General features: G+C 35.4%; 1 protein-coding gene across 1 annotated transcript in view; it reads right to left on the bottom strand.

Moving 5' to 3' along the window:
- The window catches only part of DNAH14 (dynein axonemal heavy chain 14), a 554,037-nt gene that overhangs the window by 303,155 nt on the left and 223,311 nt on the right, over positions 1–27,571 (bottom strand). Inside the window, exons 36-37 of the mRNA XM_003791010.1 lie at positions 17,460–17,594; positions 10,586–10,801 (exon numbers count right to left, since the gene is read on the bottom strand). Coding sequence (XP_003791058.1) covers positions 10,586–10,801; positions 17,460–17,594 — 351 coding nt within the window. The remainder of the gene's footprint in view (positions 1–10,585; positions 10,802–17,459; positions 17,595–27,571) is intronic.

The following is a 27,571-nucleotide window of genomic DNA, read 5'->3' as shown; positions in this document are numbered from 1 at the left end:
AAAGTATTTTCAAACCAAACATCTAATAAGGCTTAGTCAACATATAAAGAATTATGTGCCCACACGAAAGAAAATTGCAAGTATATTCTAGTGAGGGGAAGAGAAGAATGGGGAAAAGTAAAAGGGGAGGAGAGAGGGTGACTGGCAAGTTCTAACTTAATGTGAACAATGCAAGGATAGTTAGCACAGACCCTAGGTGAAGGGCTCAACTACAACTTGAACTTTACCTTGGAAACAAAAATAATGTAACTAAATATTTGTACTAATATGAATATTTGTATTAATATTTGTATTAATATGAAATTTTAAAAATGAGGAAAAGTAAAAAAAGGGGGGGTTAGTATTCAAAATTTATAAGGAACTCAAAGTAAGTACCAAGAAAGTAACTCAATTTAAAAATGGACAAAGAACTTGAATAGATATTTCTCACACAAGACATATAATTGGCCAACAGGTATATGAAGAAAAAAAGCTCATCAGGGAGACTACAACAGGTATCATTTCATACCTGTTAAAATAGGTATTATAAAAAAAAGAGATAGTAAGTGTTAGTGAGGATGTGGAGAAGAGGAAACCCTTGCGTACTGTTGATGGGAATGTAAATTAGTGTAGCTCTTATGAGAAACAGTAAGGAGGTTCCTCAAACTACTGAAAATAGAACTGCCATATGATACAGCAATCCCATTACTGGGTATATATCCAAAGGAAATGAAATCATTATGTTAAAGAGATACCTGTACTCCCATGTTCCTTGTAACATTATTCACAATAGCCAAGATATGAAATTAATTTTAGTATTCTGTTCATCAATGGATGAATGTATAAAGAAATGTGGTGTGCTCACACACAATGGAATACTTAAAAAAAGAAGGAAATTCTGTCATTCAATACAACATGCATGAACCTGGAGGACATTATGCTAAGAGTAACAAGCCAGGCACAGAAAGACAAAAACTACATAATCTTACTTATATGTAGGAACAAAAAAAGTTGAATTCATTAGGTGGAGAGTAGAATAATGGTTTCTAGTAGTTAAGGGGTGAGGTGGGAGGAAATGAGGGATGTTCTATAAAGAATACAAAGTTTCAATTAGTATGAATAGGTTCTAGAGATCCAGAATGCATCATGATGTTTACAGTTAACAATGCATTATGTATTTGAAGATTGCTAAGAGAGGATCTGAAATATTCTCATTATAAAAAGGATATGCAGGCTTCTTTTTGGGCAGTGCCTGGGGCTCAAAAGGTTAGGGCCCTGGCCCCATATGCCAGAGGTGGCAGGTTCAAACCCAGCTCTGGCCAAAAAAAAAAAAAAGGACAACTATATAAGGTGATGGATATGTTGATTAGCTTGATTGCATTTATCATTCCACAATGTATACATATATCAAAACATCAAGCCATACATGGTAAACATATAACTTTTTATTTTTCAATTAAAAAACAGTGGGATTTTGGTTGAAAATATATTATAGGTAAATATTAATTTGATAGAGATTGACATTTTTATGATAAAATTCTTTCTACATAGAAATATGGTGTATCCTTCATTTATTCAAATTTCCTCAATTGTGTGTGTTTCCCTGCCCTATATCTCATAGGACGAGTTCCTGTCTTTTACATTTATTCTAATACATTTTATTAATTCTTACTACTTTTAACATAATTGTTCCTATTTCTATTTCTAACTGGTAAGCATTAATATAAAGAATTTTATCACAATGCTGCTCTCACAGAGAGCATCAAAAGTGGTGACTAGATATTCAGGCTGCATGCTATTTATGATAATTATGCAAGCAAAGAGGAGGCTGTATAGCAGGCCTTCCTACCAATACAGAGACCTGCCTGGAGGTTGTGCAGATGTACTGCTCCAGAGAGAAGGCATGGCTGATTTGGTAGCTCTGGGCACTGTGATTGCTGCCATTATGACATCCTAATACCAGAATTCTACTTCTGTCCAGAGGTCAGATCTGTGACTACTGCCTCTTTCTTACTTCTGTCAGTTGGGGAGGAAATGAAGAAGCCTAGTCCTCATACATAACCTGTGCACAGGTGATCTGCACTGCTGCCACTGCCATCCAGGGACCTGAGAAGACTAGGAGACCATGTGGATCTGGTCTGTCTTTCACTGGTACCCTGCCCTGCAGGCCCACTCTGTCCCAGGTTCCCACTTTGTCCCACACATATGCTGTGGGCCCACTCTACAGCAAGGGCCCATTCTGTTTTATAGACTTGCTGTGCCGAATGGGTCTATTCTGTTGCCTATGTCCATGCATGTGTGCTGTGTCCAGCAGAACTCTTCCATCCATGCACCGTCTGGTCCAGCAGGCCATCCCTGCCTTGCATGGGTCCACCCTACCATAGCAGCCTGGTGACAACCACAGAGGAAGAGGTTGAGCAGCACTGTTAAAGGCTTACAGTGCATCAGCCTCTTCTCCTGCCTGATAAGCTTTTAGAATATGACCCAAGCACAACATCCAGAGACTCATCCTCATCTTCACTGAGGAAAAGAGGTCCCAGTAAAGGAGAACTAGATGTAGCTCTGCTATTTGTTTTGAACCGAGAAAAGAGGTCCCCGAGAAGAAGGAAGCAGCCTAAAAACAGTGGTAACATGAAAAACAGCCTGTCTTGACACCTGTAAAGGATCATAGTAGTGCTTAGGTAATAAATTCCAACAAAATATTTGTTGAAATGACAGGGAATTCAAATCATGGATGTCAAGTAAGATGAATGGAATTGAGGAGATGGTAGAGAACCAACTCAAAGCAACCAAAAAACCAAAAAAATTCATGACATGAATAAAAAATTCACCAATGAGACAGATAAGAGATAACATAACTAAAAGAAATGAGAGTTTAGAAGATTTCAAAATACAGAAGAAAGCTTCAACAGCAGTTTAGACAATGAGAAGAAAGAATTTCAGAATTTGAAGACAAGGATTTTGAAGATACCCAATCAGTAAAAATGTAGAAAAAAGAACCAAGAAGAATGAACAATTACTTTGAGAAATATGGGATTATGTAAAGTGAGCTAATGTAAGAATCACAGGTATCCTTGAGGGAAAAGAAGAAAAGGCAATAAGTACAGAAAACCTATTTGAGAGACTAACTGAGGAAAATGTCTCTGGTATTGCTAGAGATTTAGAGATCCGAGATACAAGGTGATCATCAAACATCTGAAAGATTCATAGCAAATAAAAGATCACCATGACAAAAAGACATCAGCCTACCTAAAGTCAAAGTGAGGAAGAAAATCCTACAAGCTGTCAGACAAAAGCAACACATTACTTATAAAGGAAAACTCAGATTACCAGAAGACTTCTCAGCAGAGATTTTTCAAACCCAAATAGATTAGGCTCCCATCTTTAGTCTTCTTAAAAAGAATAACTGCCAACCAAGAATTCTGTACCCTACAAGACTAAGTTTCATAAATGAAAGAGACAAAGTTTTTCCCAGACAAGCAAACACTAAGATAATTTTTTATCACTGTACATCTCCTACAGGAAATGCTTAAAGTATGTAGTATATGGAAAACAATAATCAATACCCATTAATACTCATGAAAATTAAAGGTCACAACTCTTACATAACAGTAACATGAGAGAACAAAACAACTAGATTTCATGCAACATGATGAACTTCTGTTGCAAGAATAGTATCCCACATATCAATACAAACATTGAACATAAATGGTCTTAATGCTCCATTTAAAAGATGTAGTCTGACTGAATGGATATAAAAACACACCCCAAGTACATATTGTCTCTAAGAAACCCATCTAACTTGCAATGATTCTCAGACTAAAGGTAAAGGATGGGAAAAAATATTCCACAAGAATGGAAACCAAAAGTGAACAGGAGTAACTATTCTTATATCAGATAAAATATATTTTAAATCAACAATGATAAAAAAGACAAAGATGGCCATTATATAATGATAAAAAGATCAATTCAGCAAGAAGATATAAAAATACTAAATATATATGCACCTAATACAGGAGCTCCAGACTCATAAAACAAATTATACTAGATATAAAGCAAAGAAATAAACAGAAGCATTATAATTTCTGGGGACTTTAACAATCCACTGACAGATTGAGGCAGAAGATCAACAAAGAAACACTGGACTTAACCAGAACTATAGAACAGATGGACCTAACAGACATCTATAGAATATTCTACCTCAAAACTGTAGCATACACATTCTTCTCATCAGTACATGGGTCATTTACCAAAATTGATCATGTGTTAGACCCAGGCACCACCCCAGGACTTCTCCTTTCTAATTTCTAATTATTATAGGTATATAATAGTGGCATATCTTTATTGGGTACATATGATGTCTTGATACAGGAATATAATTTGAATTAATCAAATCAGGGCAATTTAAGGTATCCATCATCTCAGGGATTCAACTTTTTTTTGTGTTAAGAACACTCCAATTCTACTCTTATAGTTATTACAAAGTATACCCTAACTTATTGCTGATTATAGTCACTTTGTTATGCTGTCAAAACAATAATATTTCTACATACTAATGACAATCCAACTGTGAGTCAAATCAAGAACTCAATACCAGGGCAGTGCCTATGGCTCAAAGGAATGGGGCACTGGCCCCATATACTGGAGGTGATGGGTTTAAACCTGACCCCGGCCAAAAACTGCAAAAACTGCAAAAAAAAAAAAAACAAAAAAACCCAAAGAACTCAATACCATTTACAGTAGCTACAAAGAAAATAAAATACCTAGTAATGTACATAGTCAGGGAGATAAAAGATCTCTACCAGGAGAATGAGAAAACACTAATACAAGAAATCATAGATAACACAAACAAATGAATAAATATCTCATTCTCATGATTGGAAAAATCAGCATTGTTAAAATGTCCTTATTGTCCACAGTAATTTACAGGTTCAATGCAACTCCCATCAAAATTCAAATATCATTTTTCATGGATCTAGAAAAGTAAACCTGTATTTTGTATGGAAGCAAAATGGAACCCTAATAGCCAAAGCAATAATGTGCAAAAAGGACAAATCTGGAGGCATTGCATTACCTGACTTCAAATTATACTACAAGGCTGCATTAACAAAAACAGCACAGTTCTGGTAGAAATATAGGAACACAGACCAATGGACCAATGAAACAAAATAGAAAACATAGAAACAAAACAATATAGCTACAACCAGTTGAATTTTGACAAAGCAGACAAAAACATATTCTGGGGAAGGTATAGCTCATTTAATAAACAGTATTGGGAAAAATCACACAGCCACATGCAGAATGAAACTAGATCTCTGTTTCTCCTCATGTACAAACATTAACTCAAGATGGATTAAAGACTTATGTGTAAGACTTGAAACCAAGTAAAATTCTAAAAGTAAACATAGGGATAACTCTTTTAGGCATCAGCCTAGGCAAAGAATTTATGAATAGACTTCAAAAGCTAATATAGCAACAACAAAAATAAAAGAAAATGGGACATAATTAAACTAAAAAGTTTCTGCACAGCAAAGCAAATAATGAACAAAGTAAACAAACAACCTCATTAAAAAGTGGGCAAAAGACAGGAACACAAGTTTCTTGAAAGAAAACAAATAAATTGCCAAAAAACATATGAAAAAACATTTAATATCAGTAATTATCAGGGATATGCAAATTAAACCCACATTGATTCAGAAGAATAAAACACTAATATAGTCCAGTTCAGGGGTAGAGGGAAATGGGGGAGAGGGGAGTGGGGAGGCGTATAGGAGAAGGAGAGGACATGAGGCAAGATCTCACCTCACATTGTGTGTATAACATGGTCCCTGGGTGAGGTACTCTTCTACAACTAGAATTTTACGTTGGAAGTGAGAACAATGTAATCTAAAAATTGCACCCTCATATTAATTTGAATAAAGTTTTAATTAAAAAGAAAATATAAAATAAAACCACATTGAGATACCACCTTATCCCTGTCAGAATTGCTAAAGGAAAAGAAATCATGTTGTTAAAAAGACAACTGCACTCAAAATTTTATCTCAGCACAATTCACAATTGTGAAGATATGGAACCAATGTAAGTGTCCACTAACTGATAAGTGGATAAAGAAAATGTGGCATATATACACACCACAGAGTACTACTCAGTCATAAAAGGAGTGAAATCTGTTTTTTGCAGCAACTTGATTATAACTGGAGATCATTGTCCTAAGTGAAGTATCTCAAGAATGGAAAAACGAACTCCCCACGTTCTAACTTATATGAGGGAACTAAACAAAGCACGAAGAACTTGGAAACAAAAGGGGAGAGGAGGATGGGGTGTAGAATAGAAATCTACCTGCTGAGTACAATGTGGGGATGGGGTGCTGGGCACTGAAAGCCCTGACTTCAGCATGATACTATTTTATCCATGAAACAAAAAAGACTTCTTGTACCCACTAAATTTTTTGAAATCAATTTAATAAAAAAATTGCATCACTTCACCACGCTGCCTCTATCTACTGCAAAAGCTATAACAAAATCTCTTGCTACAATTTTCAATTTTTCAATTTCTTCAAGAAATTATGACAACTTTTTCTATATGTATTTTTACATTATATCCTCTACACATATGAGTTTAGATTTGCCACCTTTGTCCGCACTAATAGGACACTTTTATTCTAAGTTTTTAGCAACTCTTGCCTTGTGTTAGGTCTTGGCACCCATATCCTCACTCTTTTTCTTGTTTTGGAGTACCATAGACCTTACTTCTTCCATATAAATAGAGTGGAATCAGTTTGTCAGGTACCTTAAAAAATAACTCATTTCTCTATTTCAAAACTTACTACAAAGCTATCATAATCAAGTGTGATATTTACATAAAGATACACACAAAAATGAATGGTTAGGGATTTAAAATAAACCTTTACATTTAAGATCAACTGATTTTTGACAAGGTTGTCAAGACAACTCAATGGGGAGACAAAACTTCATTATAATTTGCTGGAACAACTGGATATCTACATGCAAAAGAATAAAGTGGAATCCTTTTTTTACACCCTACACTAAAATTGATTGGAAATGAATTAAAGACCTAAATATTAGTTGAAACAATAAAACTCTTTGAATTAAACACAGAAGTAAATTTTTATGATCTTTGGTCAGGCAAAGCCTTTTAGAGATGTGATACCAAAAGGACAAGTGACAGAAAATAGATGACTATACCTCATCAAAGTTAAAAATCTTGCTGTTGCAAACAATAACATAAAGAAAGTAAAGACAGGAGAAAATATTTGCAAATAGTGTATCTGAAAAGGGACAAAACTCTATAACAAAAAGATGAGTAACTCAATTAAAAAATGGGCAAAGGCTTCGAATAGGATTTCCAAGGGAGATATACAAATGCCAACGGTGTGAAAAGTTGGTCAACACTAGGAAAATACAAACCAGGGATAATTACTCACCACTTGACTACCACTTGGGTCGCTTTAACAAAAAGAGGTATACTAATAAGTTTTTGAGGACATGGAGAAACTGGAATAGCACAGTCCTTTTAGAAAACAGTCTAGCGGTTTCTCAAAATGCTAAACATAAAGTGGCCATCTGTATGACCTAGCAATTCTACTATGATGTATATATTCATAAGAAATCAAACCCTATGTGCACACAAGAGCTTGTACATAATGTTCATGGTAATGTTATTCATAATAGCCATAAAGTTGAAACCATCCATGTGTCCGTCAGATGAAGGACAAACAAAATGTGATATATCAGTAGAATGGAATATCATTCAGCAATAAAAAGAATGAAGCACTGATACATGATACAATTTGGGCATACTTTGAAAACATTATGTTAAGTAAAAGAAGTCACTCACAAAAGACTATCTACCATATGATACAACTTATATTCAATGTCTACAACAGGAAAATCTATAGAGACATAAAGTAGATTAATGATTTCTTAGGACTGGCATTTGGAAGTGGAGAGAAGGTGGTGATTTGGAAATGGGGGAGTAAATCCTAAGATTATAAAATATTTTTCAATAATGAGAATGTTCTAAAATTGTATTATGGTGATGGTCATAAAACTCTGTGAATATTCTAAAAAGCATTGAAGTGTACATTTTAAGTGGGTGAATTTTATGATAAATGAATTATATCTAAATAAGACTATTTTAACAAAAACCCAGTGGGATTTTAAATTAAAATTACAGTGAATTTAAAGCTTAAGTTAGGAAGAATTATCATCTTTACAATAAGTTTTTATTTCTAAAAATATGGCTACTGCAAAGAATACATATGTTGTTATCTGTCACAATGGAATAACAAAAACTTATCTAGGAAAAGTCAGATGTGTAGAAAAATGATATGTCATTTAATTTAATTATGGTAATATTTTTATATACAAGTAGGCACTGGTAAATCCAACTAATTATTTAAAAAATGAAATATTTTAAGCATATATATAGTTAAAACAATGAACACAAGAAAAAGATAATACAACTTGCTAAAGTTAGAATAAAAAAGGAGTCACAAGAGGTAAAACTATATTAATTTCATCATTATATATATACGAAAAAAGTCAGTGAAGAATTGATGGTACTATATAAAATCACAGCTATAAAAGTAACACCTAGAAGCACAAAAATAGACTATTGAACTTCCAAATTATCAGAAAAAACACACGAATAAATCAAAGCAAACACAAACTGGATAATAAAAAATAATCATAACATAAAATAAATGACAACAGTAACCTAAAAAAGTTATAATCAATAAATGCAAATGGAATAGTTTAATGATAAAAAGAAAAATATTTATTATTTTATAGTAATATTAAGTACATGTTAAAATGTTCTAAAAAGAAGAGAAACTATCAGAGACAATATTCTCTAATCACAACGTAATAAAATTAAAACTTAATAAAGTCATCAACAATGTGAAGATTCTATTGCCTGAGAACTTAAAAAAAAAACCTCACAAATAATTCTTGCATCAAACAGCAAATAAGCCAGGCACAGTGGCTCACATCTCTAATCCCAGCACTTGGGGAGGCTGAGGCAAGAGGAGTGCTTGAGGCCAGGAGTTGAAGACCAGTCCGAGCAACATTTCAAGACTTCCTATCTACAAAAATTACCAAACTTAGCTGGGTATAGTGGCACACACCTGTAGCCCAGCTTCTTGGGAATTTGAGGCAGGAAGATTGCGTTAGGCCAGGAGTCTGAGCTTGCAGTGAGGTATGATGATGCTTCTGCACTTTAGTCCGGGCAAAAGAGAACCCGTCTCAAAAAAAAAAAAAAAAAAAAGAAAGAAAAGAAAAGAAAAAGAAAAAAAGAAAGAAAATCCAAAATCCAAAACCAAACCAGAAACAAACAAACAAACAAAAAACAGAAAGGAAAAAATCCCAAAGAGCAAACAAACAGAAATTGCAGAACAGCTATGAAATAGATTCTAAAAAAATACTGATGAAGAGGAACTAGTTTTAAGGATAGTAAAACTTGTTACAAAGCTAGTGTAACTAAAATTGTGTCATTTTGTTATTCACAGAGAGGCAGAATAAAAAAAATGCAGAAATAGATTCAAATACACATGGCTCTTTATCATTTTCTATTAGTGGAAAAGAGAAGACTTATTCAATTGTGTCAGAATAATTTTCTATATGGGAAAAAATTAGGATAATCACTTACATCAAAGTAACTTACACAAATGTGAAAGAAAGGTTTAAAAGAGTTTGCTTATTGTATGCTGGTTATTAAGCAACCATCAATTCATCAGAATAATCTTATATTAAGGCAAATCTTTCCAGGCGTGACTGAAGAATAGAAGCTAACAAAGAATATGCTGATAAACTTATGTTCATGAAATAGAGAAAATATGTGTAGTGCACAGGACAATGATTAATTACCTTTTAATATAGAAACCATTCCCATACCAATATAAAATACAGCAACACTCAATAAAATTTTTACTTTCTTGAGATTAGATTATTAGATTTCTAAATCAGAAGGAACGTATACATAACTTAAAATCTCAATATATATTCCCTAAGTTATCTTCAGACATGTATAAATTTCTACTTCACCATTTAGCAAATGAGAAATGTTATTTTCCTTTATTTATCTCTGCTAATCTGGATTTAAATGTCATCTTTTTGTAATACATTTTAGCTAATAAAGTTTACCTGTTATCTTTACTTAATACTAATGAAATGTAACTTTCTAAAATCTTTTTGTTGTTCATATTTACCCCGTGGTGAATCTTTTATCAATTACCTTATTCACTTTCCCACTGAAGCTTTTTAAAATCTCTTTAATTTGTAAAGTATATTGCTAGTGCTGGAATCACTAGACTTATAGACTTGATTCACATTGTGTTCCTTTAAAAGCAAATACTTTTAACTTTATTCTATTGTTTACTGGCTACCTTAAAACTCAAAGGCTTATTTTTTGTAAATATTATTTACAAAAGTAAATTATTTTTCTCTTTCCAAAACTGTTTACAATATTTTTAAAATTCACTTTACACTAACAAAAATTTACTTTTACCAATCTTTGGATAAGCAATTTAATAATTAAACAATCCACATTAAGTCAAATAAAAATATTCATTCAATACTAAACTTACATTAGATAAATCTGAGATTCTTGTCCTTATTCTATAATCAATTTCTTTCCTTGAATGACTTGAAGTGTTAAAATATACATAACTTCGAATCACTGCTGTTAATAATCCATCAGTCCATTCCATAGTATTAGGATCCAGTTGTCCATACAGTTCACCAAGAGTGATACACTTCGGATTTAAAACACAAACCTCTACATTTCCTCTTCTTCCTAAAATCTGGGAAAAGTCCAGTGTGGTTTAAAAGACAGTACTTACAGTACGATTATTTCATTTTTTGCATTGCTATTACCAAACGGTTTTAGGAGAAATCTTTCATTGCAAAGACAGACTCCCTATAAAGGTTACAATTTTTAAGAAGCAGTAAAATCAATTTATTAAAATTATCTGTAATCTTTTTATTAAATTCTAAATACTAACAGTACCCCACCCCCTAAATGGGAAAAAAATCCCAGTGTGCCTAGTTTAGGAACATAATACAAAGTGGCCATTAATTTATGGCTACCCTGTATAAGAACTGGGGTGCAGTATGTTTAGAGCTAAGGGTGAGCACTGAGGTTAGAGACAGTGGGATATACTTTTAGTCTTTAGGTCAGAATTGGCACTCAAGAAGACCAAATTTGCAACATTCTAACTAACCTGAGTATTGCTTGAAGAGGAAAAATTACAGACATAAATACCCACATTAAACAAGAAAGATCTCAAATTAAAAATCACACTTTACAGAAAAAGAGCAAACTAAATCTCAAGTCATCAAAAAGAAGGATATAATTATTAGAGTGTAGATAAACAAAATATTGAATAAAAAGCAGAAATAATCAATAATTCCAACATTGGCTGTTTGAAAGATTAATAAAATCAATAAACTTTAGCTAGATTGTCTAAGATAAAAAAGAAAAGACACAAATAAATATCAGTATTGAAAGTGTGGACATTATTTACCTTATGGAAATTAAAAGAGTTATAAGAAAACATTATGAACAATTTTGCACCAGTGATTATATAATCTTGATGTAATGAAAAAATTCCTGGAAAAAATGACTGAAACGGACTCAAGAAGAAATAGAAAATCTCAACAGACAAATGGCAAAGCCTCTGACTCAGTATCAAAAACTCCGACAAAGAAAATTCCAAGTCCAGATGTTAGATGAATTCTACCAAACATCTAAAGAAAAATTAATACTAATCCTATCTGAACTTCTGTGAATAGAAAAACAGGGATCACCTCCTAAAAGAGGTAACACTGCCTAATACAATGCCAGTGTTCTACAAGGCCAGCATTACCATGATACCAAACTGAAAGATATCACAAGAAACAATATCCTTTGTGCATAGAGATGCAAAGATCCTCCCCAAAGTGCTAATAAAGTGAATTCAATAGCATATTTAAAGGATTATACACCATGACAAAGTAAGACTCATCCATAAGAAAATCAATCAATGTAATATATAATATACAATAACAAAACAAAGGAAAGATATCACACAATCACATCAAGAGTTGCAGAAATAGCATTTAACAAAATTTTATACCCTATCATAACAAAAACACTTACTAAATTGGGAATAGAAGGGAACACTTCTTTAACACAATAAGGAGCATTTATATAAAACCCACAGTTAATATCATACTCAATGGTGAATGATTGAAAGCTTCCCCCTAAAATCACAAATAGGACGAGGACTCCTTTTCTCACCGCTGTTATTAAATCTTGTAAGGGAAATCAATCCAGGCAATTAAGCAAGGAAAGAAATGAGAAGCAGTTGAATTGGAAAGAAAGAAGTAAAATTATATCTAAAACCCAAAGAATTCAAAAAACTACCATTACAAGTAATCAAAAAAATTTGCAAATTTGCAAAGTACAAGATCAACACACAAAAATCAGTCATTTCTATACAGCAGAAATGAATAATCGAAAATAGGAAGTTAAAAAACAATCCCATTTACGATAGCATCTTAAGAATAAAATGTCTATGAATAACTTAATGAGAAAGGAAAGATTTATGTACTAAAACTATGAAATTTTGCTGAAAGAAATTGAAACTTAAAAAATGAAAAGGTATCTGCATTCATTGACTGGAAAACTTAATACTGTTAAGATGATAATGTTCACCGAAGTAATCTACAGATTTAATACAAACTCTATCAAAATTGTAGTAAACTTTTCTGCAGAAATGGAAGAGCCATTCCTTAAATTCAAATGGGATCGCAAAGGGCCTCAAACAGCCAAAATAATATGCAAAAAGTAAAACAAATTGGAGAACTCATACTTTGCAATTTCAAAACTTACTATAACTTACTACAGAAATACCTCCTTGGGGGATAAAATCTGATACCCCTAGTAGATGCCTGAAACTGCTGATAGTACCAAGCCTTGTATATACTATGTATTTCCTCTAATAATGATAATACAGTAAATAATAAGGATATGATATAATAATAAAAGTTATATGAATGTGGTCTTTCTTTCTCAAAGTGTCTTATTGTGGATGATGTGAGGTAATAAAATCCCTATGTGATGATATGAAGTTAGGTGAATGATATAAGCATTGTGAAGTAGTGTTTAAAATTTAAAAATTATTTATTTCTGGAATTTTCCATTTAATATTTTTAGACTATAGTTAGCCACAGGTAACTGAAACTGCATAACGTGAAACCAAAGATAATGGGGGAACTACTGTACAAAGATATATGGTAATCAAAACACAAATATCCTGGTCTAAAGATAGACATAGAGAGCAATTGAATAGAACAATTATTTCATTTTTGAAATAATAAGTCCTGAAATACTCCTACACAAAGACCATTCAATGGGGAAAAGAATAGTGTCTAACGAATGGTGCAGGGAGAACTGGATATCCACATGCAAAAGAATGAAGTTGGTTTCCGACTTAACTCCATATAAGTTAACTTAAAATGAATAACTTAAATATGAGAACTAAACTATGAGAAGAAAACCAGGGAGGCAAATCTGCATCCCCTTAGATTTGACACCAACAGATAAGCAATAAAACAAAAAAAATTGAATTTTATAAATATTAACAACTTCTGTGTATCAAAGGTTATTACCAAGAAAGGGAAAAGATAACTCATAAAATAGGAAAAAATATTTGTAAATCACATATCTGCTAAAGCTTTAGTATCCAGAATCTATAAAGAACTCTTACAATTGATAAAGACAATCTAATTTAAAAATTTACAAAAGCATGAACAGACATATCTCCAAAGAAGATATACAAATGGCCAATAAGCATCTGAAAAGGTATTCCACCTTCACTGGTCATTAGGAAATGCAAATCAAAACCACAATAATATACTACTTCACATCCACCAGAATGGAAAAAATAAGGAAAATAACAAGTGGTGAGGATGTAGAAAAATAGGAAGGTTCATACATTGCAAATGGCAATTTAAAATAGTGCAATTGCTGTGAAGAAAAATTTGGTGGTTTCTTAGAAAATTAAACACAGGATTACCATATGACCCACTAATTGTACTCCTAGGTATATATCCCAGAGAAATGACAACCTGCCACTGAAAAACTTACACATAAATGTTTAAAACATCATATTCTTTACATCCAAAATGTGGAAACAATCCAAATAACCATCAAGGGATGAACAGATAAGTGAATGGATAAACAAATATTCTATACAATTAATATTCAACTATAAAATTAAATGAAGTACTGATACATGCTATGACACGGATAAACCTCAAAAACATATGCTAAGAGAAAGGAGTCAGACACAAGAGGCCACATAATGTATGATTCCTTTTACACAAAACTCCAGATAGGCAAATCCATAGAAATAGAAAGCACATTGCTGGTTCCCAGGGAAAGGGAAGAGAACGGAAAGTGAGTTCTTAATGGGAAGGGGGTGTTCTGTTGAGAGTAATAATTAGAAGGAGGTGATAATTATACAACATTGTGGATGCCCTGAATGTCACTGAATTTTATACTTAAAAAAGATTAATTAGGTACCTAATTAGCTCAGTGGTTAGGGTGTGGCCACATGCACCAGGGCATGGGTTTGAACCTGGCCCAGCCCCTCTAAAACAAACAAATTAAAAAAAAAAAAAGTCAGGTGTCATAGTGGGTGCCAGTAGTACCAGCTCCTAGGGAGGCTGAAGCAACAGAATTGCTTGAGCCCAAGAGTTGGAGGTTGCTGTGAGCTATGATGCTACAGCACTCTACCAGGGGTGAAAAAGTGAGACTCTGTCTCAACTTAAAAAAAAAAAAAAAAAAAAAAAAAGATTAACTAGATGGAAAGCAAACGTTGTACTAACAATAGGTAGCTCCTGGATGGGATGGACCTTTAGCTCAGCTCTCCCAGAACATCAGGTGACGGTGAGCGGGCTAGATCTTTCCCAGCATGGAATATTAGTGTAGACAGTTCGGGGTGTGCCGTGAAGTGGTGGATTGCTGGACTTGTAATCTGGAGCTGTGGAGGCTGCCGGAAAAATTTCTGTGCTGCTGCTGAAGCGGCCCCTCCCCCACGGAGGACTACAATTCCCAGTTTGTGTGGAAACTGGGTACTGCGTGGCAAGTTTGGTGAAGTGTGGATTCCTGAGCCGAATTTGGCAGCCAGAAAGGGGTGCCGTTCTGAGCAGTGGGGGCTAGGCAACTGGATGGAAAATTAAGGGGAAGGGATCCCAATTAGGAAACAAACACATTTTGAAATTTGGGAAATGGCGACTGACACAGGCACCTTTTCCCACCCACGGGCCAGGTGTGGCGATTTGAGTCTCACCTGCAGATAGCCATCCTGCACCCAAAACTGCTCCAGGATACCCCGCACTTCAAAATGTCTTAACACAATAATCAAGTAAATGAGGGGAAAGCTATGTTGATTGGTTTGATGTAACCAAGTCAGATTGTACAAAAAATCAACACATTGTACCCATATATGCGTAAATGTATTCATGATATAAAAAAAAAAATTAACTAGATGTTTTATGTTTTCCCTCAATTTTTACCTGGTAGTACATGGTGATATTATACCCTACCAACCAGTAATCCTACTCCTGGGTATACAATTTTTAAGGACACACACAGGTCCAGAGGCATATACTAAAAACATTAGAGAGGGTTTGGTTTCTATGATGAAGGTAAAAGAGAAGTGAAGTTTAGGAAATAAAGTAAAGTAAACTAAACAGAAGATTTTTGAGCAGACCATTGAGAAGAAAGTTATGAACTAAGGAGGATGAGCAAAGCAATTCCATTATCTAAGGTCCTACCACCATCCCTAAATATGATTATTGCAATTATATACTTTTAAAACAAAAATTTAGAACTATTAAACATGAAAGATTCAATAAATAAAGTATAGTATAGTCAAATATGCCGAATACAGTCATCAGAATGATACTTGTGAGTTTTTAATAACATGGGGTTGATTCTTAGCATATATAATCAGCATATAGCAAGATCAGAAAAATTGAGATCACTTATATAACATACTACTTCAATTATTTTAAAATATATATAGTGTCGGAATATATCATATAGAATCAGCACATAGCAAAATTAGAAAAATTGAGGTCACTTATATAACATACTACTTCAATTATTTTAAAATATATATAGTGTAGGAAAAAATAATCAAAGGAAATACAGCAAAATGCTTTTAATTATTTTTCTATGTGATTGTTGCTTTTTATTGATTATTTCCAAACTTCTCACAATTGTACATACTACTTTCGTACTTAAAACCTTTTTTAATAAAGAAAATTACTGCCCATGGTGTTGTGGTGAGGATTAAAGAGGGCAATTCAAGTAAAAGTGTTTTATCATAGCATTTGTTTCATATTTAATATTCTATAAATATTTGTTCTTATTTAGTTATTATTGCTATAGTAACTCACTTCTTATTAATTATAATGATTAAGAACTAATGGAGATCTGTTGAGAAGGAGAGTTTAGAGGAAAGGGATAAAAGATTATGAACCATTTCATGGATGATTTTAAAGTAGGATATTTAATATTAACTGAAAGATAAATATCCATGTAACAGAGAAACTGATTTTCTAAAAACTTTTGGAATAGATTACCAACAATGAGTTTTGAAATAAAGTAACTGAAGTACATACTATTTATTAGAGTCCAATTTCACAGTGAATAAAATTATTTTATGTCTAGGAAGGGGCTAACCTAGAAATTCAGGGACAATTTACCAGTGGTAGCAAATCTCTTAATATCAACATAAAAGATAAAATATATGCTAAAAAAACTTAATAAACTCTAGCTGTTGAAAAGCCAAAGTATAATGGGAATAGAAAAAGTATGATAAAGTATGTTACTCATCAGAGTAACAACAAAGTACAACTATCACATTAAATGCAGAAATAGTAAATACATTCCAGATAAAGTAAAGAACACATATTATGGTTAATATTGTCTTAGAGGATTAATCAATTCATTAAGAATATAAGTTATAAAAATAATGGAAAAATGGCAAAGTTATTTTTAGTCAAAGATTATTCTATTGATACCTAAAAATCAATTAGAAGTTAGAAGTCCATTTAGTAAGATGCCTAGATAAAAATAATATATAATTCGGCTGGCATCTGTGGCTCAAAGGAGTAGGGCCCTGGACCCATATGCAGAAGGTGGTGGATTCAAATGCAGCCCCAGCCAAAAAAACTGCAAATAATAATAATAATATATAATTCAATACTTTTATTTTATTGAGCAATTACTAGTTTGAGATTGAGATGAAAGAATCTTACTGCAATGATTCCTAAGTGCAAAATTTCTGGCAATAAATTTATTAAGTAGTAAATATACCTATGTGAAGAAAACATAGAATGTTAATGGAAGCATAAAATAAGATATGAACAAATGGGGAAACATTTTATTTACTAGAATGTTACCTTTGAAGTAGAGGTTCGTTCTTCATCTGATAAGAGGTCTATGACTGGTAATAGTACTAATGCTTTTTCTAAAATTCTTCTGACTGTTGTTTTACCTCCACCTGTTGGGCCTACTAACATCACACCAACACAAGCCTAAAATAAAATTTGGAGGTTATTCATTCAGAAAACAATTTTAAAAGTCTATTTTACAAATACATCTCTGCCTATATCCATTGACTTTTCCTTCAAATTATTGTTCATGGATTCTGGGAAGATGGCCGACTGATAGCAACCCTGGTCAGAGGCTCCTGAACAAAGGAAGAAAAACTGCTTGGAATTAGAATCTATGAAGCCAAAGACGGGGAGCTGAGCCCAGAAAGAAGTTCGGCAAGCTGTAAATTCAAGGAAGATTATTTAAGAACATAAAATACAGGTACAAAGTGGGCCCCAGAACTGCTTGCTAGAGTCGTCCACCTCCTGCGGGTGGCGGGTGGCCGCAGAAAAGCCCCCTGCGCCGGGAAAGCACAGAACGACTTGGTAGAGTGTTGCACACCCTCACGGGTGGCAGTGGACATGTCCCCCACTCTGGGAGGACCCAGAACTGCTTGCTAGAGCCGCGCAACCCACGAGCGGCAGAGAAGAACCCTGCCCCAGGGCTCTGGGCAGGTCCAGAACTGGTTGCTAGAGCCGCAAGCCTTCTGCTGGTGGCAGGTGGCCGGAGAGGAGTTCCTCTGCTCCGGGCAGCCACAGAAGTATTTGCTAGAGCCTTGCACATCCCCGCGGGTGGTGGCGGACAACTCCCCCACTCTGGGAGGGCCCAGAACTGCTTGTTAGAGCCCAGAACTGCTTGTTAAAATGGCAGGAAAAGATCTGTTACGTTAACTTTTTCAATTGTTCAGTAACAGAATGTTAAAAAACATGGTAAAAAAATTACTAGAATTGAAATTAAGTAAATTATTTTCTTTTTCCAATATAAAAAAAGTTTTAAATTTGAATCAATTCTTTCATTCACCTAACTTTTGAGGATAGATAATACTGTAAATTATCTTTAAATGCTTTAAAAGTTAAGGAGAAACATATATCATTCAGTAAGAACTTGTGTTTTTCATAAAGAAAGATGGAGACTTTACGTCCTTCATGTTCACATGGATGGAGCTGGAGAATGTTCTTCTTAGCAAAGTATCACAGGAATGGAAGTAAAAGTATCCAATGTACACACCTCTATTATGAAATTAATTTAAACCTTTTTATATGAAAGCTATAACCTAATAACAACCTAAGGATATGGGGAGGAGGGAGGGAGGGGGGAGTGGGTAGAGGGAGAGGGATTCGAGGGTTCACTTCTGTGGTTCATCTTACAAGGGTACAAGTGAATCTTTCTATGAGTAGAATATAAATGTTTTAACACAATAACTAAGAACGTTACATGAAGGCTAGGTTAACCAGTTTGATGGAAGTGTCTTGGATTGTGTGTGAAAACACCACACTGTACCCCCAGAAGTGCATTAATGTACACAGTTACCATTCAATAAAAAAAAAAAGACAAATTATCGTTCATTTCATTATAAACTGGCTTTTGCTTGAAATCTCATTTTAAAATTCAAAGAATATTTTTCAATTCTTGATATTTAAAAGTTTATCTCACTTTATACTTCTCTGTTCTAGTAGCTTTACCCAGTATCAGGCTCTGTGATATAGTTTATGGGGATTTTTCTCCTTTTCTAACTTTTCTCTTTACCTAAACTCTGATTCTCATTTCCATGTGATTCTTCCCTAATTCTATCTTATCTCTTTTTCTCTTCTACATAACTGCTCTCCAGTTGTATTACTTTGACCTTTAACTATGGCCTGGATTCTAATGTCTCCCCAATATACACATTTTCCCCAGTCTTTTGTTCTAAGTGTGAGAGTGAAATTTCAACTAGTCTACCAAAAATATCCATCTGAAGGTCTTATATGATTCTCAAACTCAACAAAATATAATCTATACCTTTTTTATTCTCACAGTTTTTCTTATTTACCTAATCTAGTTAAATAAAACAGCTATGTACTAATTGTCCAATGTATAATGTTTGCCTTTTTTTCATCTTTTCATTTCTTGTGTTTCCATCATCTCTCCATTCCAACCACAGTGGCCTTACATTGATTTTGTGAACTCAATGTTTGTGCCTCCTTGAAATGCGTATGTTGAAGTACTAACCCCCAACTGATGACGTTTGGAGGTGGGGACTTTGAAAGTTAATTAGGTTTGTATGAGTTGAGGGTAGGTCCCCTATGATGGATTAGTTTCCTTGTAAGAAGAGGAAGAGAAACCAAAATTCTCTCTCTCCTTTCTCTTTTTCTTTGCTATGTGAGGACTCAGAAAGAAGGTCACTGTCTCCCAGTCAGGAAGAGGGTTATCACCACAATAAAATCTGTCAGCATCTTGACCTCAGACTTCTCTGTTTTTAGAACTGTGAGAAATTGTAAAAGTCACTCAACAAGTAGCAGATAATCAAGGTATTTGATGGACCTTTCATACTCCCTATGATCCGAAGGCATCTGATATTTAGTGCTGGAACAGCCTCCTCAAAAATTGACTTAAAAAACTTCTGATGCTGTCTCTTTCATGTTCTTTGCCCACACGCCTTACCAAGGAATTTTATTCACTGAATGTGGTTGTCCCTAGAAGGGACAATTTTCTTTTATCTGCTTCCTGTGTGATTATCAGTATGAAAGAGATGAGGGATTATACAAACTCATTTTGAAAATCTGGGATTTAGCCCTGACCATTCCAAAACATGGTGCTTCTTTCTTTCCCCTAATGACAACCACAAGTCACCCTAGTAGGGACATATTCCATGTGGAAGGTTTTCCAAAATGGGGCTAAGGGATTAAAATTTAATTCTTGTTAAACTACCTGGATTCTCTCGAATTGATGTAATCTTAGATCATAAGGATAAAGACAACTTGATTGAGTACACTGCCAGCTGAGTTCTAAAGTAGCACAAGAAGGCCTAAGTGAAGAACATAATGGTTCTCTATAAGTTTTATGAAAATATCCTTACATCCCATTTGTATCTAGCTTTTCAGGATAAATGGTTTGAGTGTAATTAGAATGGGTCAATTTACTGAAAAGAGATGTACTAATTTCGTGGCAGTGTAATGAAAGCAAAAATCTAGACACCTGAAGAAGAAATATCTCAGATCCTAGGAGATATGGAGGGACCTTGAAAATATTTTGTCTTTCATAACTGTCCTTATAACCTTTCTCAAAAAGGAAAATGCCCTGATGTAGTTATTCCAAACTAATGAAGGAGGCTTAATATAACTGACTTTTGGAACTGTCATTTCCTGCCAGTTGGAAGTGACTATGATGTAATCATTATTCTGCTGAACCTTACTGAAAAGTCTATCAGAAATAACAGGGATGATCTCAGCTATAGCACCTCCCATGAAAAATACTTGTCAAAATCTCTAGATGCCTTGGATGTCTTCTCCACTCCTATTTCCATTTGCTCAGTCATCCCCTGGGACAGGCAAATGTCATCTCGCTGATAGCAAATAGATAAGGTTGGACTGACTGTCCACAAGTAGTCATTTCAAAAATAAGAACTACACTTAATTATTAGAACTGAACTGAGAACCCATGTTGGAGTCATTATCAACTTGTATCAAGATCTCACTTAGGGAAAAACATTAATTAAGATTGTATTTATTCTACATAATCCCATTAATGCAAGGTTTTTAAAGTAGTCAAACTTTTGGACACAGATAGTAGAGGGATGGTTGCCAGTGATAAGGGTAGGAAAGAATGGAGATTTGCTGATCAATGGATGTAGAATTTCAGTGAAACAACATGAAAAAGTTCTAGAGATCTACAGTATAATAATATGTGTCCAGTTAATAATGCTGTACTCATGCTTATGAATTGTTAATGAAGTATATTTTAAATGTTCTTTACCACCATAAAAATAAATACAAATTTTTAAAAGAGAGCTAGAAACAGTAAGTAGCTGCACTGTAAAAGCAGTTAGTGGTCTACCATACTCTAGATTATCCAGTCTACTGGTTTTTAATTAACAATGGGATTATTTTTATTTAAAATTTACTGGTGAATCAAATAAAGAAACTATAGAAATAAAAAAAAAGATTGTATTTCTTTTTTTTTTTTTTTTTTTGAGACGGAGCCTCAAGCTATCCCCCTGGGTAGAGTGCCATGGCATCATGCTCACAGCAACCTCCAACTCCTGGGCTCAAGCGAGTCTCCTGCCTCAGCCTCCCAAGTAGCTGGGACCACAGGCGCCCCGCCACAACGCCTGGCCATTTTTTGGTTGCAGCCATCATTGTTGTTTGGCGGGCCCGGGCTGGGGATTCGAACCCGCCACCTTAGGTGTATGTGGCTGGCGCCTCAGCCGCTTGAGCCACAGGCGCCGAGCCAGATTGTATTTCTTATGTAGAAGCTGGACATTAACTTGTCTCCCTCCTAAAATTATCCAGTGCTTAAGAAAACATCACCTTGAACCTAGAAGGCATTCAGATCAGCCTCAACGGATGGGCCAGGACTATTATGTATTATATGTCCAGAATTGGACTAGACATTTCCTCCTTTGTGGGTCAAGGCAAAGTTTGTACAATTGACAAGAAATCATGCTATACCTACATTAATGCCTCAGAAGTCAAGAAGAATGATCAACATAGAAACTTAAGAAGTATACCTGGCTAAGGTGGCTTCTTATAGAATTAATTTAGCTGTTTGGGCCTGGGACCTTGAATGGGCATAAGTGAGATCAATAATTTGTTAGCCTCATTTAACCCTTAATTATTACAGATCCTGCATAAGATAAACTGAATGTATTTTTGGTCCTAGCCTTTGTCAGTCAGATTAATCAGAGTGGTCAACAGAGTGGCATACTCATGGGAAATTTTTCCAGAAGCTAAGATGTGTATAAACATGGGTTGATATCGTTGGGAGACAAGTTTTGAATGGGTCTCTGACATTTCTACATGCCTTCTGATCAGAGGCACTAGCAGCTTTGTTCAATACTATCTTTTCAAGGATGTTTGTGTAGGAAAAAGTTTTGGAAGAGAGATAGCATCTCCTCCTATTAGGACAAAGGATAGATTTATTTTCTACTCAAAAGAAAAAAATACTGGGTTTAAGGAGGGAGCCCTGTGTTACTTCAGTGTGTCGGATTGAATAGGGCTTTGCCTCCATTCCAAATAAGCTGTTTTTACATACCATAAATGCTGAAGTTTGCAGAAAAATTATTTCCCTGACGCCCCTCTGGACCATCTTGTCAATTTTATCGAATTCTTCTGATTAAGAAGTATTTAAAGCCATGTGTTTGGAATTGTTTCATTCCTTCTCTCTTATTTTCTTTTCTTTTCTGTTTTTTTTTTTTTTGATATGTTAAAAATAAAGCTAAGCCAGTGAAAGGCAAAGTAGGATAGTTTAATGCTAAATAATGTGGTCATTGGTAAAGCAGCATAAATAATGCAGTTGTTATTAACCAGATTCCTTTTCCCAAAGCCCTGCTATGACTTGGGTGAGAGGTGTTTCTTTGGGGTCTTGACCCCAATGTGTTTTGTGCCCAGAGCTGTAGAGACAGGTGTTGCATGGAGCAGGGACTGGTGGGCAATGCCCAGTTCCACGCCTGGAACATGCGCCTTGTGGGGGCTGCAAATGGCCCACTGAAGGGCTCTTTCTGGAAGGCACATGGTGGCCTGGGCGGCCTTTCTGGAGGCTGGCTGACCGAGTGTTCCCAACCTGCTACGTGGAGGTGTCTGGGCAGTTGGTGAGGAAGTCACCCAAAGCCCTCTCTTAGAGGCCATGGGATTGGCGCACTTGGGTAGGCCCGTGGGGACAGTGTCTTCCTCACTTGTGTGTGTGGGGGGGGAAATTCCACATTAGAAAAGAGTCTGAGAAGAATGGAAAAGAGAGAACTAAAGTATTTTAAGGTAGGCACGAGGGTGGGGCTGAGGCGCTCGGAGAGAGGCCAGTTATGTCTCTCTCTGTCTTGGTTAGGGCCATTTGGTAGCTCGACTTCAGGCTGAGGCAGCATTACAGACTTATTTGGAGTTTAAGGCTTAGTTAAATATGCCCCTCAAAAAATTTTCTGACTTTTTTAATATGCTGCTTTTTTTTTTTTTTTTTAATATCAAGCCCGGAATGAGGGTGGGGACAGTAGGAAGCTGTTCCGGTGTCAGTTACCTGGGGCTGTATTTTTTTGCTCATTATTATTCTTGGATGTCTCTAATTTACATCTAAATGTACTGACTAATTTTGATCCTATCATGTCAGAAATGATAGGTGCTGTGTGGGAGGAGATGACAGCAGGGATTGCCAGAGAGAGAGTCCCTCAGGGCAATGATTTAATGCCTGAGTCAGGCAGGGCTGTCAGAATCTGAGGCCAAATTATCACACATTATGCCAGCAATGGGCCCACACTGAAGCTGTGTGGGAGAGCTGCCAGGTGAACCCCACAACGCTTCTGCCCCGAGTGTCTCCCCCTCTCCTCCTCGCCACCTCCTCAGCCCCACTGGCCACTCTGGGCCCTGAAAAAAAAAAAAAGGAAGGAAGGAAAAAATGCCTTTTTCAGGGGCTAAGGTTGGGTGTGTTTAGTCCTTATATCCTTATAAGATTCGGGTATGGGGTTTGTAAGCTCAGGGTTTTTCTCTTGTAACATAATTTACCATGTGTGCAAGTACACATATGACTGACCTGGCCATTGTATTACCCTATGGAAATTATTGGGGAACTGGCACAAATGTTCTGGCTACAGCTGTTACTATAAGTAATAAATTGTCTTCTGGCTCTGATTCAGGAGTCTTGTATCTTCTGACAATATAAAACTATGGCAGGCTAACTTGTTACCTTACAATCAGGGTAGAATCTTAACAAATATGCTCATGGACAAAAAGATGTGATGTAATATCATAATATGAAAATACTTATCATAATTATTAATTCAATTCTATCTCAATTAAAATCTGACCAGGATTTTTTTTTTTTGATAGAAGTCAATGGGCTGATTCAAAAAACCCTATGAAAGAGAAAGCACTGGGGCTGCTTCCATGACTTGACAATTATGAATTGGCTGCAATAAACATTCTTGTGCAAATGTCTTTGTTGTAAAATGATTTTTGAACATCTGGGTATATACATAGTAGAGGAATTGCAGGATTAAATGGTAGGTCTACTTTTAGTTCCAATTGTGGTATATGTATACCATGGAATACTACCCAGCAATAAAAAAGATAGTGACTTCACATCTTTTATGTTTACCTGGATGGAGATGGAATATATTCTTTTTAGTAAAGTATCTCAAGAATGAAAAAAAAAAGTATCCAATGTACTGAATACTACTATGAAATCAATATATAATCACCTACACATTCATAGGAATGGTAAAACATAACTAGTCCAGAAAGAAGGGGGGAAGAAGAAGGAGGGAGGGTATTTGGTGGGATCTTACCTAATGTGCATAATGGAATGGCACATTTCAAAACTATTAAGAATAGAGTATATAGACTGCACTCAAGGGTGGAGCAAGATGGCAGCTGAGTAATAGCTTCTTTGCAACTGGGTACAGAGAAACTGGGGAGAGAAGACTTCAGGCATCTCTGGCTTGTGGGTTCTGCCCAGAAATATCCCTTTGAGAACACGGGGAGACAGTGAGAGACTTCTGGTCCCCAGGAGGAGGACAAAAGCTGTAGAGAATGGGCAAGTGGTTGCATTCAGGTAGTGGCTGCCACTGCTGTACTAACAATAGCACCACAATTGAAATAGGAAAGACCTTTCCTATGGGATGTTTTGTTTTTTACGGACTTGGGCATTCTGTTGAACTACCTTGGGAGAACTTGTGCGAGAGTGCAGATGTGTTTAAGCATTGTCTAGGGCCCCAGACTGAGCCACTGAGCCACTGAGCCACTGTGCCAGAATGGAGCTAATATTGTTGAGTTGTGGCCACCAACAGCCATTGTGGGAGAACTACCCCTGAAGGCTCCGCCCTTAGGATCACAGAGCTAGGCTTGGGCTGAGAGACCTTGGGTAAGTGCTGTTGTGACTGAACAGGCCAAAGGCTGGGGACTGAGATGCTGGGGAAGAGCAGAACATTCAGGGTTTGGCAATAGAAAGGCTGGCTTGGAACCTTGGCCATCGGGGCATAGAGTGAGACTGGTTTTGGCAAACTGGATAAGCGGGTAGATACTTCAGGAAGGATTCCCAGAGACAAATGCTTTCCTGGGAAAGCTTCTGCTTAGCCAAGGTTAACAGTTTAAAGAGAATTTTAAGCGGGCCGAGGAGAGATTTAGGCTCTCAACCCAGTGGGGTTTGAGAAATCAGCAGAAACATCCAGTCTCTCCATCTTATATAGCTGTATCAGCATTGTGATTAACATCTAATACCCGAGAAGATCACCTGTTGCACAGACACCAAACAATACTCAACAAGATTTATATACTGCTTTTTTTTTTTGGCTGAGGCTGGGTTTGAACTCACCACCTCTGGTATATGAGGCTGGCGCCCTACTCCTTTGAGCCACAGGTGCCGTCCTGCTTTTTTTTTTTCAATTTCAACATTTTTCCTCCAGATTTTTCTTCTTTTCTTTCTTCATTTTTCTAGTTTAAATACATTTTTTCATTGTTGCCCTCTTTAATAATAAGAGCTTCATTTTTGCTAGTATTTCTGCCCGCATTATTTGTTTTTTTCCCCAATTTTATCCCATAAGGTTTTCTGTTTGTCTGGTTTGGTTTGATTTTTAGTATTTTTGTCTTTACTTTCTGTTTTGTGGAGGTGGGGTACTATCTTCTTAGGCTGACAAAGAACTCCTGACCTCCAAGGAACCACCCAACCCAGCACCACTAGAGGTTGGGAGTTTTAAGGGTGGGTCAAAGTACCCTAATGTATACCTTTATTACTCCTGTGTTCCTGTTTCTGTGCACTTATTTTTGTCAATATTCCCTTTTACTCATGTTCTCTCCTTTCTCTTTTTTCTCTTTTTAAATCTTTTCTCCCTTCTTGCTCTTCTATTTTCTCCTCCTTCTATTTTTCTCCTATTTTGGTACAGGACCTAAAGGACTCATCAAAATCATAGGCCAGAGGCATAGTAACTTAAAGAGCAAAAGAAAGTGAAATGAAAATTAGGGCAAGGAAATAGATAAAAAAATAAAACACTCATGAGGAAGAATCAGCAGAAAAATTCTGGCAACATGAAAACCAGTCCAGAGCAACCCCCACAAGGTACCAGGAGGTACGTACTACAAAAGATTCCACCTATAAAGAAATGTTAGAAATGACATAAGAGGGATTTAAAATACAGATGATGAAAACAATGAAGGAAATGAAGGAAACAATGAAGGAAATTGCTGATAAAGTGGAAAATAATCAAAAGGAAATCCAAAAATGGACTCAAATATGAGATGAACTATATGAAGAATACAAAAAGGATATAGCAGAGCTGAAGTAACTGAAGCAATTAGGGAACTTAAAGATGCAATAGAAAGTATCAACAACAGATTAGACCATGCAGAAGAAAGAATCTCAGAAGTAGAGGACAAAGCTCTTGAGATAACTCAGATAGTTAAAGAGGCAGAAAAGAAGAGAGAGAAAACAGAATGTTCATTGACAGAATTATGGGACTTTATGAAGCATTCAAACATATGAGTTATAAGTATCCCAGAAGGGGGAGAAGAATGCCCCAGAGGAATGGAAGCCATACTAGAGAATATTATAAATGAAAAATTCCCAAATATCACCAAAGATTCTGACACACTCCTTTCAGAGAGATATTAAACCCCAGGTCACCTCAACTCAAACAGAGCTTTTCCAAGACACTTTGTGATGAACCTGTCCAAAGTTAAGACAAAAGAAAAGATTTTGCAAGCTGACAGGAGTAAGCACCAATTGACCTACAGGGGCAAATCCATCAGGGTTACTGTAGACTTTTTAAATGAAACTTTCAAGCCAGAAGTTGATGGTCATCTACCTTTAATCTAATTAAACAAAACAATTTCCAGCCCAGAATTCTATATCTTGCTAAGCTAAGCTTAAAAATGATGAAGAAATCAAACCTATTATTTATATGCAAACACTGAGGAAATTTGCCAACACAAGACCAGCTCTATAGGAAACACTTCAACCTGTTCTA

Source organism: Otolemur garnettii, unplaced genomic scaffold (genome assembly GCF_000181295.1).
Source record: "Otolemur garnettii isolate 467f Iridium unplaced genomic scaffold, OtoGar3 scaffold00045, whole genome shotgun sequence".
NCBI lineage: Eukaryota > Metazoa > Chordata > Mammalia > Primates > Galagidae > Otolemur > Otolemur garnettii.
Note: the sequence above shows the minus strand (reverse complement) of the source record. Positions and strands in the feature narration are given on the sequence as shown.